The sequence below is a fragment of the Siniperca chuatsi genome, linkage group LG5, assembly GCF_020085105.1.
Source record: "Siniperca chuatsi isolate FFG_IHB_CAS linkage group LG5, ASM2008510v1, whole genome shotgun sequence".
Taxonomy (NCBI): domain Eukaryota; kingdom Metazoa; phylum Chordata; class Actinopteri; order Centrarchiformes; family Sinipercidae; genus Siniperca; species Siniperca chuatsi.
Window position 1 is genome coordinate 22,142,127 of NC_058046.1, and position 17,417 is coordinate 22,159,543.

General features: G+C 39.5%; 1 protein-coding gene across 8 annotated transcripts in view; it reads right to left on the reverse strand.

Annotated features, from left to right (window-relative positions):
* Positions 1-17,417, reverse strand: part of pde4d (phosphodiesterase 4D, cAMP-specific) — a 178,344-nt gene that overhangs the window by 128,392 nt on the left and 32,535 nt on the right. For 2 of the 8 annotated variants that reach the window (XM_044195855.1, XM_044195862.1), the window contains exon 1: positions 11,481-11,576. The exons of 4 other annotated variants lie outside the window; for them this stretch is intronic. Coding sequence is in view for 2 of the 4 variants with exons in the window: in XM_044195853.1 (XP_044051788.1) it covers positions 11,481-11,779 (299 nt within the window). In the remaining 2 variants the exon portion in view is untranslated. Of the gene's footprint in view, positions 1-11,480; positions 12,774-17,417 lie in introns of those variants that run through there. 2 more of the 8 variants (XM_044195853.1, XM_044195849.1) reach the window with 2 other exon arrangements.

A 17,417-nucleotide genomic window follows, 5' to 3' on the forward strand; every position in this document is an offset into this window, starting at 1 on the left:
TGAATATTTTGATACTTTAATCCACTGTTACTGTTAGTGTTCAATATAACTGAATGAACCACAGCCTCATTCTCTGTGAAGGAGGAGCCACCTTTCAAGCCTAAAGCAAGTATGTACTTGATACTAAAAAGACACATTTTGGATGGAGTATCACTTTAATGTTGCAGGCGTAGCTTACACGCTACACGTTTTTACAGTTACAAAGAAATATATCCAATATTCAGTTGTGTATTGTACATAAGAATATATTAAATGTTATTTTTGTGCATGTGTGGTTATACAGGTGAAGCACTTGCATAAACACAAACATTAGCATGCTAATATATTAGTGGTTGTCACAGTAAAGTGTTGTGGCATAGGACGGGCTGGATCTCAAAATGCATCGTTTGCAATGAATGTTATAAGAACAAAAATTGTATTTTCTCAGCTAAGAGGTTCACTTCTACTGTATAAATACAGATAACAGTCAAGATTTACAAAATATTTTTACAATAATGATGTGAAAATGTCCTTTTAATTTTGGACCTGCAAAGACTAAGACCACATAAAGTGACAAACTGGAAATTACTGTAAATGGCATGATCTTAACTTTATCCACAAGAGATAGTTTTGTAAAAATCATTCAGGTAGCTCACCATCATTATAAAAGGTGATAAACAAATCAAAGCTGGATAATCCTAATAGGTCAGATCTAACTTGTGTGTAACAAAACAGTCTCAGATGATGATGATGTAACTGCAAAGACGGCTACACAATCTGAAGAGTTCTACTAATGGCTTTCTAATAGGAGCCATCAAGACCAGCCTCTCCATTCTTCCCCATGGGTCTGCTACAAAATCCATCTCCTGTTAATAAGCAAATGGTCCTGGGCCGATTTATTAGCAAGTCAAATCCCCATAGTGACATGAAATCAACTCATGAGTCACAATCTTAAACTGCTACTCCACCTAAAATATTTTCAATATCAAATACACACGCACTGTAGGCTTGTAAGTTAGTAGTAAAGGATAGCTACATCATTCATAGAGAGCTTACCATGGTCATCTTGCATTCATGTCAGTTACAGTGGATTACAGCAGAAAACGGGATCACAATGTCCATAGAAACTTCTCAAACAACTCCTGCAGCCCAATCCACTAAAAAAACCGGACTAAATACACTGTGTTTCTGCAGGGAGGTTATACTATACACCACAAAAAACGGTGGCATAACTGCTGGCAAGTCTTGGCATTCAATAATGTGTTAATGTTGTGTCAGCATAATCACCTGTAAGTTAAATTGTTTTCATTTAATTACAAATTGAATTTTATTTACTTTATGACTATCACAACACTGAAGATATATTCTACTGTGTACCACAAAGGTACAGAAAAACTCCAATACAACCCAAAGCAATGTGTTTCAATACGGTCAAATTTATACTTCCTGTAGCAGTCATCTGCCCATGGCCACGAGGGTCTGCATGCAGCCTAAAATTTATTACAACGTGGTCTGTTCGTGAGTCGACCATACGCTCCAACAGACGTGTAAAAGCTGTGTGCAGACACCCAATGTAGTAAAAATAGAACTACATGCGCAACCACTATCCACGTCTGCGTTCATTTCTAACTGCATCCAGGCCTTTATGGATAACATGTTGGCAAATGATAGCCAACTTACACCTATAACAGAAACAGAGCAACATGGGTATCCCATTGAATCTTCTTGCTATTAATTATTATCTTGCTAATATTTGGCTATCCCTGTGGCTTATGGGTTAAGGCATGGACCGCGAACTGCAAAGGAGATCTTTGTTGTCATTCCCCATCTCTCTCTCCCCTCAATTCCTGTCATCTCCAACTGTCAATATCTCAAATAACAGCACAAAAAGACCCCAAAAATACTTTAAGTCCAATATTAACTGGCCTTTTAATTCTGGTTTGGTCCACAAACTCCAAAGAAAAATATGTTTACCTCGTCGTCCCTTCACTTCTGCTCTCTGCCATTTCATGCAATGGAGGGTATACTGTATACTATTGGCTTGTCTAAGCTTATGGCCTGAGTGGCTGCCTACAGTATATGAACCAACATGGTTTTGTTTTTTGACTGGCAAACTAAACAGATGAGCTGAAGTCAACCTCAAAACACAGAGCTGTATTCATTTGGTTCAGTGTTAAAGGATAAATACACTTTTTAATTCAGATCGGACTCGTAATAGTAATACATGTGGAAAATTACTCAAGCTATTCAGTAACACAGGGCTCATTTATTTAGCTGTCTTTAACACTGATGTGTAGCTAGAAGAAGGCAGTTGTTCAAGTGGTGGAGATGCAACCCACTGCAGGGTTACTTTCATGTTTCTTGACCAGAGCAGGCTGGTTCAGATGTGTGTGTGGCAGGTCTTCAGATGAGAGCTGACAGATGCGGCAGGAGACATGTGGGCCTAAGAGGCAAATCATTCAGGACCACGATGCTGAAAGAGGAAGGGAAATCAATAGATAGAAACAGCATGTGTGAGAGCAAGAGAGTGACCGAAAAAGACAATAGGAAAGATGGAAAGAAAAGAAAACAGGCGAGTGACTGTATGCCAGTTTGAGCCTATGTGCACAAACCAATGTTATTTGTGAGCATGCCTGTGTTTGCATCAGTGAATCAGGAGATGGAAAAAGATATGTCTCAAGAGAACACACTGATTGAAAGAGAAAGAAAAGAAATTGGTAAAGGGGAAAAAAATTATCAGAGGCTGAGGGAAGTAATTCGAGAAACCAAGCACCATACATGGGGTATTCAGGCATATGACTGACAGTTCCCACAAAAGCTCCCATCATTACAGTGCAGTATATGAAACACTGATCATGTTCATGGAGCCTTGCAACTTGCTGTCAGGTTGTTTATTGTTAGTCCATTTCTTCCAGCAGGTGGTACCTAATAGCTACCGCCCCACTATCTGTTGCAACCTAACTCTCTATTACAGCCATTGGGTGAGATCATGTTTTCACTGTGACATCACTGGATGTGAGGGAATGTGTTGATCCCCAAAGTTGTCTTCTTGATCAGCATGCCACTGAAAGAAAGCAGTGTACATTAGAGGTTTTTCAATCTCACTGCTGCCTGCTCCCATTGATAAGCCATCCGACTACCATCCGCTTCTAGGGAGAATATGATCACCCCTACTTACAGTTTATTATTGAAAGTCTGTCTACCCGGTCCTACAGGAAAAATGAGACATAAGAAGTCCTTTTATTTATTTATTTTCTCTAAGAATTACTATTACACTACTTACTACATTACTATTATAAACTGAAAATTAGCCGAGCCCCTAAAACATTATAGACATCCTGGTGGCTTAGGGTTTATTAAATAAAAACTTTTTTTCTGTATTTAAAAAAGGCATATGGTTTACTGGAAGGCAATGCATTTACAGTGCATGCATGGTTAAGCCCAATAACAGTCACTCATAATCATATACAAAAATTACTACATTTGTTTTAATTCAGCCCCACGTGCAAAGACATAACAAGCAACAACTCAAAAACCATTAACTATAGACCTACTAATTTATGTCATAGACTGTGTTTTACTTTGCAGTCAGCTTTCAAGTGGCACAAATATTTAATTAATTCTTTGGAAGAAAGTATGGTGTCAAAACGATGCAACTTTGATGGCTATGAAACATGATACAAATAGTGGAGTTCCGCCACATAAGGATTATGTGCCTTTTAAAGTGTAATAAATGCTGACAAGTAATTTCTGTTTTCATAGTTCTCTCCACAGTTTTGATACAGATATCCTGACAGACGTAATCAATAATTCATACATTTGTATGGTCTCTCTCAAAGCTATCAGCGACTCTAGACCAGACCAGTTGCTAGCACAGCTATTAGAGTCTTTATCACCCTGTTGAGTGCAATATGATCAGTGCAGCACAACCAGCCAAGAGCTCAGGGAATCACCCAGCATCAAGCAGGCAATCAAGAGAGGATTTGGCTTGTAGCCCTTTACAAGGCTGTCCTTCAAAAATGGTTTTCATGAATTTTATTAGCCAAGCAGATGACCAGTGAGGAAAGGGATCCTGGGGGGAGCTTTGAAAACAAATGCATGTTCCTGCTGGTAAAGATTAGATGACCAGTCCTCTCTGCTTCACATACGCTGTTGGAGCTCTATTTCTATTTCAGATATCAACGTTTCAGCACAGCTCCTCTCTTTTATGAAGCAATAATGTTTGTCCTAGAGCCAGTCACACACACTGGTCCAGTTTTCACATTAGACAAATATGTCCCCTAAGCAGGACTTTCTCCTGTCTACCAGCAGTTTTGTACAACAACATATTTGTGCATTAAACATTAATTTTCCCAGTTGTGAACTTTAATTTCAATCAGTATTTGCTTTGGTATAGGACATGCCTTACTCTGCACAATTCAGGTTTGATTGGAAGTAGCTGGATTATGTAATGACCACAGAGAATTGTCTGACCTAAAAAAAAGCAATTCCTGCTACCACTTTCTTTGTTGTGACACTAAAATTGATGGCAATCAATAAAACAGATTTGTGTTGTCACTTCACACTCCACAAAAGAGCAGCAGAGGCTGCTAAACTGTCACTGCATGTGTATGTCTAAGTCTGCCAGCTTGCAAAATGTGCAGAGCTCTACCACACAGTACATGCTGTACTGTATGCAGTGTATGTATGTCAACATCAGTATGCTTGCATCACCATACCATTTACCAACATATTTAGGCCCAATAAAAAAAATATATTATATATATCCTCTTAACACACTAGACTAGTATCTTGTATCTTACTCAGATGCCCTTCTTGATAAAGGGTTAGATAAGAACTGACAAAAGAAAAAGCACACAAATACAATGTTTATAAATTCTTAATAGCTAATGGCATTAGTATTACAATTTAGAGGATTTGTTAAGGTAAGGGCAATTCCCTTCAAAGACTGTATTGCCCTTCACATTTCTGCAAGATGTCCAGAAATGGAAACATGCTAAGGTATTCCATAAACCTTTCATAATCCAAAACCCTCAGTAATGCAGCCATTACTGATTTTACAGTAAATTCAACACAAATCTAGATGGAGGTTATGTAACTTTTCAACTGAATTACAGTTAAAGAATGTCACTTCATAATTGTATTACAGGCAAGGCTGACATGCAGACTGACTGAAACAGTGTAAATACTATAAACTTACTAATGTCTTCCGAGTAGCTGTCAAGTGTCATAGATTTTTATAGTTTTCCATGAATGTTTTTGGTTATATTCCATCCACTTCTATGCATGCATGTGTTGTATGACACACTATATGCATGTTGGGAATCTAATTCTATATTCATAAAAGTACTCTTCGATTGATTGTTGTCTGTACGCTACAGTGGTATGAAAAAGTGTTTGCTCCATTCCTGATTTCTTATTTTTTTGCATGTTTGTTACACTTGTTTCAGTTTCATGTTTCAGATCATCAAACAAATTTAAATACTAGTCAAAGATAACACAAGAAAACACACAGTGCAGTTTTTAAATGAAGGTTGTTATTATTAAGGGAAAACAAAATCCAAACCTACATGGCCCTGTGTGAAAAAGTGATTGCCCCCATAAACCTAATAACTGGTTGGGCCACCCTTAGCAGCAACAACTGCAATCAAGCATTTGTGATAACTTGCAATGAGTCTTTTAGAAGAACAAAATGAAGACTTTGGAGTGGCCTAGTCAAAGTCCTGACCTGAATCCTATTGAGATGCTGTGGCATGACCTGAAAAAGGCAGCTTATGCTTGAAAACCCTCTAACGTGGCTGAATTACAACAATTCTGTAAAGATTAGTGGGCCCAAACTCCTCCACAGCGCTGTAAAAGACTCATCACAAACGCTTGATTGCAATTGTTGCTCCTAAGGGTGGCCCAACCGGTTATTAGGTTTAGGGGGCAATCACTATTTCACACAGAGCCATGTAGGTTTGGATTTTGTTTTCCCTTAATAATAATAACCTTCATTTAAAAACTGCATTTTGTGTTTACTTATCTTTGACAAATATTTAAATTTGTTTGATGATCTGAAACATTTAAGTATGACAAACATGCAAAAAAATAAGAAAACAGGAAGGGGGCAAACACTTTTGCACACCACTGTATAGCGGACGTAGGAAGAAATCTGATCCCTCGTTTACATAGAAATACAGTATCTATAACTGTACTGTAAAATAATAAAGTTTCTGGATTAAATAGAAGATAAAATACTTATCCTCTCAATATTGATATTTACTAAACATATATACCATGATACTTTTATAACATAAGAAAGCTTTTCACAAGGAACAGGCCTGCAGTACTATCACCCGTATGAGTGATCTTTTGGCTTTCTCTTAAGTAGCTACTCCATGTTTGACAGACTAAAATTGACTTCCAACCTCAATATGTCTGCATCAGCAACTTCCTAATGCTCATCTTTTAAAGCCCAGGTAAGTTACAGAACTCGTCTGAAGAAGATACTCAGTATTGCTTCCATTTCTGCCTGAATGAACAGGTCAATAATACCCAGACAAGGGGCTGGCATTCACATAATTATCAGCTCTGCCTGCCTTTAATACTATGACACTAAACACAGTAGAAAATCTCGCAGAGTCAGAAATTATTGCATGACCCATTTCATTGCCCAAGCTACATGATGTTTGATGCTGATCTCTGCTAATGGAAAGTTTAGTACCATGTCTGCAATGTGTTCATTAGCATATTCTGGACATCCTTCACATGCCTGGGAGTACAGCCATACAGTAGATGTGTACTGTGCCAGTGCTGTAGCAGCCTGTGCAGTATGACTGTGATTATGGCCGTGACTGGGGTTATATATAGCCACATATCCAATAGCAGTTCCTGCCTCGCTCACTAACACCCTTGGGATCTAATGACAAATCCAAGGGGTTACGCTTTATACTCACTCTGGCAATGACAGTCACAGTAGGAGGAGGAGGACTGGCTGGAGAAAAATCAACGACAGTTAAATACAGCGTAGAGTAAGAGGGCAGGGGTACATTTTCCAATCTGCTGCTGAGGAGACAAAATGTCCAGATGGAGCACCTTCCATCCCTTCTTCTTTCCCTCCTTAGATGTTTCATCCTTTTTTGTTTTGACATTTCCTTTTCCATGCACTGAATTGCCAAATTTTGATTGCGATTTGACAGAGAGTATGAGAATTCATGATCTTCCTCTTCACTGACATCTCCACAGATAAAGAAAACCCCCTGCAGCGTCCTCATGGCAGGGACAAGCAAGCAATAGGAGAGGAATGGGAGAAATGCCATCTCCTCATCAAAGGATGCTCCAGATTCTTGCTGAGGTCTCACAGAGGCCTTGAGCAGTGCCCAACCCCAGCCTAGATTGTGACACATTTGGGTGATGTGTCTTACCTTGAGGATGACGGACCTTGCACCAAACCAGCCGCCTGGGCACACGGGGCAACATCCACAGTCCTCTGAGGGAAAGATTTGTTGTCTCTCTATATGCGAAAGATTGATATCAACTGTATGTCTTGAGGAAGTAGCTGGCTCTTTCTATTAGTTTTCAACAGGGGCGCTGCCTCAGAAGTTGTTTATATCTGTCTGTTGTAATCAGAAAATATGTCTTGTTTATCTGACTTGCAGCAACGACTTGATTGCGGAGTTTTTCATGTGGTGATATATGACCTGCTGCTGCCTTGTTAATTGAAAAACTCAATAAAGTGCATGTCTTAAATGTAAACAACACATGCATCACGCACCACCTCTGTGCAGGCTAAAGACTATCCGAAAAGCATAGACTATATAAGCTAAAAAGCTTTCAAGGCTAAAGGAAGGGTTAACTGTCATCCCATAGCCTAGCTGCATGTTTGCAAAGGCTGTCGAAAGGCTTGTAAATAACTGCAAGTATTGCAATAAATGCCAGGAGGACAAACTCAGTGATGTTTGGACGATACAATCAAAGCAATTTGCCAAGCCATGATGTTTTAATGAAACAACAAATTATGAATCTTTTAGGTTTCAGTTAAACATAATTTACACAGAGTGAAAAGACTTGAGTCACTTTGAGGCAGAGGTACATCCTTTTATTACACACATTTTAACTGCAGCTGTTCTGCTTTCATGCCACAGCTGCTGTTCTGATTAACTTGCAATATGTTGTGCATTGCATAATCACCTGCATTGTTATTGTGAATATGTGTCATGATAGGACTGTACATTATGATTCCTACCCATAATACAAGGTGTGTTCATTTAATGACATCCTCACCAGATGAAGGCCTTTGCGAGTCACAGTAGCAGAAGACATGCAACCCAATGGATGCACATAAAAAAAACAACCAATCAAATGACCCTATTGACCAACTGCAAATAAGGGCGAGCTGGGCTATGGTGTATAAGGGGAAAAATTTGATTCAGCCTGGTGTAAGTGTTCCTGTATATGTGCTGGAGTGCAATGTGCCTCTTACGTAATTAGCCTCATGTGTAAAATTGTATTTGTTTGGGTCAATCTACGGGCGATTACTCTCCTGAAGCAAATATGAAATGTGCTTGAACGAGCTTCGATGCAGCTGAATTACAACATCTCCTGTTAAATTTCACTTTGTTAAGATAAAGCATAAGTTCACTGCAACATTTTAACATCACAGGTGTTTTAGTCCAGCACACCACTTCGCAATGTCACTTCCATCTATGCTCTCATCACTCTCTCTCTCTCTGGCTTCTCTTCCATGTGACTGTTCTGCCAGTGTGACAGGGGCCATTGTGTCTGTCGGCCAGACAAGCCAGTGCGCTTTCTATAACTGACTGGTTACTGGACCTGCAGGCAAGTGTCACTCATATCTAAACCAAATTTTTTTATGAAAGTAAGAAAGAAATGAAACATCCGTAACAGTCACTTAAGCCAGGGAGCTTAGGTGACCTTCTCAGATTTCCTTTCAGTTGGTATTTTTTTCTCCCTCCTTCCCAGAACAAGTGAGTAATTAGAGCAGAAACATTTCCCCACACACCCGGGCTGTCTGAGTGCAAAGCTGCTTTTGTGTCGGTCTGTATGCAGGCAGGCCTCACTAAAACTGTTGTTACTACAAACATTACTGTCATCATTTTACAGTAGCTGCTCTGGTTAAGTACTTATGTGCAAGCAACATCTGAAGACCCAGCACTTGTCATACATGCGCTAAGATTATGACATGACATGCTGTCATGTGTAGTGAGTCTGATTATTTTGTCATTTCAGAGAATGTGGTCACTGTGTATTAGTGATCATGTAAAGCCCTCTGGCTGTATCTCTTTCCTTCACAGAGACCAGAGTAATTTCACTTACAAACATGAACGAACACTAGGCTACCCAGTGATCCTAAAGCTAAATTGTATTAATCCCTGAAGATCACTAAGAGACTGTTCGTTATTTATGGGGTGGGAGGGCACGTCAAATAATTTTTTAAGCACTGGGGAGGGACATACAACATTAAATGGTTGTATTTTGTATTTATTTTAAATACATTTTTTCTTTTTATGTGTTTTACCGCTGTATGGTGACAGGACTCACTAAACTTGGTATCTCCCACCCCTACCTTAACCTCATTCGACCTCACGCCCCACCTTAACCGCCCATTGGACGCGGTGCATGCACGACAATCGTGAGTCCCATATGGTGACCCCTGAGCTCCATCTATTTTGAACTATCATGGCATTTTTTTAGAGAGACAATCTCAAACTAGGATAGAGAGCGTGCTTCACCAGAATTTAAGGGTGTCCTTGCAGCATTTATCAGTGAATGACACACAAGAGAAATTCACTATCGTATTATCGCTATTACATTCGACAAAAGACAATCAGATGCGACAAAAAATATTAGCTCTGAGTCGATTGTTAGAGGAGCTGTTGCTCCCAGACTCCGGGCCAGAGGGTGAGAGGAATGTGGATGACTGGACTATGAATATACCTTTGAACTATTCTCATCCTTTTTCATCGTGCTTCTACCAAGAATATGGTTCCAGGATGTTTTGTTAGACAAAGAATATGGCATACCCGTGGTGCTGTTCAAGCGCCATACAGGTAAGCAACTTCTAGTGCTGAATGATGGCACAGCTTCTATGTAAAGTGTCCTGCTCCATATAAACAGTCATTAATATGTCGCTAATCTTGGTTGTGTATGTGTGTGTGTGTGTGTGTGTGTGTGTGTGTGTGTGTGTGTGTGTGTGTGTGTGTGTGTAGGCTTATTAAATTTTGTTGGTTTTGTGTGGTAAGAGCGGTGGCTGTCATGCACCCATATTCTGCTGAAATGCACACACAGCTTGTGTGATGATGTGATTATTTGTAAGGAGGATTTGCATTTTGCTTAAGAAATTAGCTGTTTGTTTTGGTAATAACTCTCACTCCCTCCGTGCTGTTTGCTCGTTGCATTGGCTGGACTAAGTTAGCTTCCTATTTTTGTTTCAGAACTGGAATTGTCATAGGTAACTTTTGCAGTACTATATAAAGAGGACACAGTAAGATGGGCTAGTAGGTTGCTTTATAGGGAAGGGGGGTCAGAGGGCCAAGGTTTAAAAGTCACGGTTCGCTAATTAATGTGTAAGGAGGGAGGGTCAGTCATTTCCCCCCAGTCACTCAGAGAGGCTCAAGGAAAAATATTTATAGCTCCGGGGAGGGTCAAGATAAAAAGAAAAAAACGAAGCCCCCCACCCCTTCACTAATGAACAGGTCCTAAACACTATCTAAGATACAAGAGCCTGCCTGTATGTGTTGTGTTCAGGGCAATGCATCTATGAATACTGGCTGTGACCTGCCTTTGGTCAACGCCTACCTTTCATTTCCAGGTTTCCTTTTGTCATTCTAGCTCTGTCTGCCTAATGTGCCAGATATGTAACAGATATGAGAAGAAACTTAAAAGCCTGTGATAACTGTGTATGCCTACCACTCACTTACTCTTTTGACTTTTCCTAATTTTTTTTCCTTTCTTTTTTTTTTTTTTTTAGAAATTAACCTCCTGAATAATCCTTTTCAGGCTGAGACATCTTTCTGACCTAAATTAAACAGCCAACTGTAAATGCCTGTAAGCGCCATTATTATAAAAAAAAATATTAAAACAGATATAAGTTATGGGATAGTGTGTTTTAAGTGTTTACAGGGGCATAAACCGCAATGCTCTTATGACGATAATTTTGTGACTATTTCTTCTTTTTTTTTTTTTTACATTTTCGCTATCGACTGGCCAAGCATATAGGATAAGCATATACAGCCTACTTTATCCATCCTTTCTTTACTATTACAGTACTGTACACAGTAAATGCGTTAGGCAATGTGATAAAAAAAAGTGATGTAAAACAGAGGTCGAGCATAGGCTAAGCCAAAAATGTAATATAGCGTCCTCAAAGTTAGGACTAAATACGAGCCAAAACACTTATCCGCTCTCGCGCGTTAGTCATGCACACAACGCCCATCTTCATCGAGGGAAATTAGAAAGAGACACAAGATGAAGAAAAGCTGTTTCCCTTTTGCCCTTACCGTCGAAGACCTTGAAACGACGACGGCCACGACATCCTGGATTTCTTCAGCCCGGGTCGGTGCCCCGTGTCCACAGCGTAAGTCCGGTCCATGTTCATCGGGTTGAGGTATCTCTCGGTGTCCGAAAAGCCTCTTTGTCTCACTCGCTCGTTCTTGCGCACTACCAGCGCGTGGTGGAGCGGAGAGAGCGCTGGCTGGTTCTGCTGCCTCCACAGATGTTTGGGTGCCTTCGCACTCACGCCGGTTCCGCCGCCGGCGACCAAAGACGCCGTCCCCACTTTCCCGCAGGCAGGGTCCATCCTCCTAAAATATTTCTTTAAAGAAATTAACACTTTAGGACCATTCAAATGGAATGACCCCGGGGAAGGTGATGGGAGTTGGGCTTCACAACACTTTCTTTTTAGAAATCAAAAAAAAAAAGATTATAAACCTCGAAGTAATTTAGACAACTTTTTAGTTACTCTGGGTGCTTCACGTCCAGTTTGTTTTTTTGGAGCTCACATAATGAGTTTAACTCCATCAACTTTCCTCACTGCCCTGCAGAAACACAATGGACAGAGACAAAATGAATCCATTTACGCATCACGAGGTAGACCTCTATAACTGCGGTTTGGAAGGGGGAAGTGTCCCTGAGTGATGCTACCAGGAGAAACTCTCTCACTTGAGTCTGGTTTCCAAGTGCTCCCCGCTTTCTCCGTACACGCCCATTTCAGCAAGGTGCTTGTGTTGCTGCGGCAATGCTTGATGTTCAGCACAGGACAGTCCACGCGGGCGGATGGTCTCTCCACAATATCATGCAAACTTCTTTAAACCCCGGCGGCTGTAGTTCACTTGACGGACGGTGTGCGTAAAACCATCCAGGCGTGACAATACTGTTCTTCCCTTCTCAAGTCCGCGGCAGGAACAAACGGCCATGGGATATAGGGAACGGGATAAAACATTAAACATGAGGGATCCACCCAAAGCACCTCCCCTGAAAGCCTCCTTGAGTGAAAAGCAGGATGTAGGAGTGGGCAGAGAGCCAGGTGGCCAAATCGTTAAACAACACTGAACCAGTTTTATGATCCAGTAGAGAGATGAGATTTAGGATTATCACAAAAAATATCAGTGTAATGTTGTAGAAGTGGACATACACTGGATAGAATTGACCAAATGAAGAACGTATTTGTAACAGCGGGCATTAAACACACTGCAAGTAAAAGAAAGTCACCTTCAACTGAGGGTCATTACAGGGTGTGTGCCTGTGCCTGTGATGTCCACTGGGAACAGAGGAGTGCAAACATGCAGCCACCTTGTTAAATCTCTCCTCCTCTGGTCTGTTTGTCATCATTTCCAGGGAAAGAGGACTCTCAGGGAAGACTGCTTTTTTCCCCTTCCTCTCCCTACACTTCCCTTGCAGCTCTAGCCCATTACTCTGGAAAGTAACAGTGTAGGGAATGCAATCTCTCCTGCTTTAACAGCAGAAATGTAATCTTGTCCGAAACAAGGTGATTTAAAACAGAAGTGGCGGGTGAGTGCAATGATGGTGGGACAGCACAGAACAAAGAGAATAGAAGGACATGTGTGCCACGCATGCACACATGAGCAGCTCATGTGTGGACTTTGTGTTGGTCCACCTTTACCTACTGAAGTTAACCATACTCCCTGCGAGGATGCACTGATACAGCTCATGCAGCAGAACTGAACACTGCACATACTGAGAGCTGACCTGGAACTTCATTTGTATATTTATTTCATTTATTTTCCATTGCTTTGTTCCCAAACTATGTCATGGGGAAGACCGTATCCCAGCATGCAGTGGGAGTCACCTTCACCAAACAATATACCGGACGAGCCACTTTTTATGTTAGCACACCTTGCATAAATGTTTGTCAGTGGATTTGTTGTAAACATCACAATGTGTTCAAATGTAAATCTGTCAGTAGAAAATATAACATGAGCTGTTCAAGCCATAAGGTGCTCTCAGTCCGCATGATGAGAATACTGTATCTTTAATATGTTTTGATATATTATCTTCAATTTAATTTATATGCTATTTTAATTTTATTCTCATGTTTGTTTTCTTCACCCCCGGTTTGGTATCTGTGCCAATACTGACCTTATGTAACAAAGCAGGTTATCAGCCAAACCTGACCAATTCACATTAAGTAGTTTCTTAGTCACATTATGAACCTTCCAGAATATAATTAAAATTTGTGCAAACCTAATAAAAGGTTGGTGTATAAATGTCTCTACTTATAGTCAAGAAGTATGTCTAGTTGCAGCCTCATGTTACCTTACACATAAAGAATGAACCCAATCAGTCACACAGTGAGCTGTGCAGATTTTTTAATTAAAAAAAGGAAAAACAGCACTGGTATCGGACTGGTAAGTAACTTCCAATACATTGAATTTAGGTGTCGAAATTGGTATCTGAAAAGAAAAAGTGGAATCTGTACATCTATCTATAATCTGCATGCACGTGTGTGTGTGTGTGTATGTTTGTAGGAATAAAAGAACGTTAATTTCCTATTGATCTCTGACATAATGCATGTGACTCTTGGGATGACATTTTAGTGTTTGGGAAATCAGTGTACTGATTGCTTGTTTTGATCCAACACTGAGCCAATATAAAATACTATTATTGATATTGGTACAGCCTTTGTCAGTATACATTTATATCTAAACACATTCACACATTCATAACATAATGAACATCTGTTGGTTAGCATTTCAGTCAGTTCGTTTGCTGATGTCTCGATGAGCTGTGCTCATCTGTGATCCTTGTCTACAATGCAATTATAAAGTTCTTGATTGTACTTTCATATGTATGTAAACAGAACTTCATATACTATTTACCACTGTTACATTACTTGTAGTTCCAGCAAATCAGGCTCTCTTGGGACTTGAATCTACCAGCACAATCAATGTATGTTTATGTATTTTGAGGCACTGAGGGCTATAAATTATGTCAAAATCTCTTTGCTTGCTAGAGATTAAACAAAAGCTGATACTAAGTGTTTGCTAGTCACTGAAGAGAGGCAAAGACAATAACACTGGTACTGTTTAATGGACAAAATCATTGTTTTGCAGTCACATTATGAGAGCATCTAATGTAAACAGTGAACTACTTTGTGCTACTTCTTGGCCCATACATTAATATCACATATTCTCATTTAGCCAAATATAAAAGTTAATGTCACTATATTAATTCAAAAGTTGCAGTTGGAGCATTCATTGTGACACGTCTTCCATCCTCAGTGCTTCACAACTGTATATTTCTTCCTGACCGCTGTGCTGAATTATAGATGAATCAAGCCTGAAGCAAAGCTAAGATGTATGGCCTTCGTTAAAATTCTCCCCATCACCCATTTTTCCCCCTACAGTCCATTTTTTTTCTTAAATTGCTCATACTTAGTATGTTCTGCTATGAAAACAGTCAAATTTGCTTGATGTGGTGTTAACATGGTGGAACATGACTGATGCTTTAATAGGCAGGCATTTTTGCAGACAGAAAGGGTTGAATTACGATAAATCCAAAGTCCAGTTATATAACCAAAGCTAAAGTCACATCAGATTGTAGTTTTTTTTTGGTGCTGCAGGCAATAGTTTTGAAAAGTAATATGACAAAAAAACATTAGCTGTTGACATTCTCCTCCAAAAAAATAGAAAAGACAAGAAAAGGCAATGACATAATTGAAAATAGTCGATACAATCGTCTGAAGTAGAGGAGACGGTGACGAGCCTGTCCTGCCTTTGTCTTCCTTGTGATAAATAATCACACCAACCCCTTTCAAATTACCCAATCCTTATCCAGCCAGTGTGACATGATTTCCAAAGACTGGTCAGTTGTACACACTTGGGAAAAGTTTGCCCTTTTCTGAAGTTCATATAAAAGTTTGCTGACAATTATTCAGTGAGGGTGGGCTGCCTCTACATCTAATGCCTGACACTTTTTGGCATTATCACAATGTCTGCAAGTAAATTATTCAGTACTGACTAAGCTTCTTCATTATGCGTAACAGTTTCTTTCAGTGATACATCAGACAATGTTGTAAACAATGCTAAAAATATCAGAAACAAAGACAAAAATATACTGTATTTCCTGGAATCAACATGTTCGTGATATTTAAGCAGCAATTTTGAAGCAGATGAAACTATTTCAGCACTGCTGTGCATCAGAGTTGCCATGAAAATTTCTCTGCCTGCCTGAAAATGTAATTTAGAAGTGACACCAGCTTTTCTTGTTTCCCTATAAATAAGTCTACAAGTCAATAACACTTTCTTCTTGTTTAAAGTCTGTCCACGATGCCTTATAACATATTCTCTAATTATAGCCGTTTTAACAAGTTTAGGCCATATTAATAAGCTGTACCTCACTGCTCATTTCTCTATTGTTTATTCTCTCTGAGACACTGCATGGCCTTCCATCATCCTTGGCAAAGAGAGAGAGACAGAGAAGGACAAGACAGGATGCTGATGCATTTTCTTTCTCATCTGGCACATGAGAAGCCATTGAACAGTGTTATGCAGGTAGCACAATGCTCATGAGGGAGATACAGAGCCTTTTGAAGCATACCCTCACAATCAAGACAGGTTAGAGGAGCACCACTTTCTCTTTGATTGACGAGCGAACTCTGTCATCTGTTTCCATGTACAATACTAACCCAGGACAGTGGGGACTTTCCACTGACAGATAGGTTTGACCACTGAATTTCTATGCTGTTTGCAACTGTCTGGATACATTTCTGGAACGTTAGCTAAATTAAATTATGATTTTCCCATTGGACCACTGTCTTTGATACAGAATGCTGTTTGGTATGTTTGTTTTTGTCTCCCCTCAGAGAATGAAGCTGGTTGGAGACTTGGTGTTAGTCTCTGCCAAACCTCATTTAAGCTAAACCACTCTGATACATTCTCCAGCATTCTCCGGATAGGGTGTGATTCTTTTCTCAGTTGTTGTATGGTCATGTTTTCCAAGCATGAGAGACTGAGTGCACACTGCAAGTAATGCTGAACATTTCTCATACATTTGTTCTCTTTCTGTGTCGTAAAACTGAGAAAACTAAATATTTGCCATAACATCTAAAACTCAGAATTTAAGGTCAACAGCCTGTACGATATGTTACACAAAATGTCAAAAAGCTGGGATAATTACAGTTAAAAATAAATACACATTTATACATATAAGACTACTGCGTTGTATAACACTGTGGTTTAATCAAAACCACAGTGCGAAATGTGAAAACACTTTGTAGCAAAGGTTTTTCAAAAACAAAAAGGGACAGATCTTTACTGTAATTTTCTGAGAGGTTGTTTTTATCTTGTTTCAGTGTCTCTTTCTAAGTGAATTACATTCCCTGTTTTAAGATTAGTAAGTGACAGTGGTGACAAACATAAATCTATTAGGCCTAATTATTGGATGAGTCACACTCCTTAGAGCATGTAGGCAGTCAGGGATAATTTCAATACCAGTGGTTTGCTTGTTATTAGTCCACTACATATCAAGCATACTTTGCATTACTGCCAACCCTTTTCCAAATCATACCGTAATTTATTTCTTACCTTTTAGGCAGCCATTGGTGTCTGTTAATTTCACTACGATATGAGACTCATTTTGCAGAGACTTTAAAGTTATGTGGGATAGGCATCCATCACAATGAACATTCTGTCACCTGGATATGAATTTTCAGTTTTTTAAGTGATGTTATGATCATGTAGCAGCTGAAAACAGGCACTGATTTGAAAGCTGTCTTTGTTGTTATGTTAACTACACATTAGAGTTGACTGTTGATTGACAACCTTTTTTACATTACATAACATTAATTTGACTTTTACATTTTTTTTACCCCAGATATAGAAACATATTGAACTACCAATATTCTGATTATTATACGACTCTTTCTACCACCCGAGCTACAGCCACCCCATCTTTTAATGCTTATTGTTTGTTTTCTG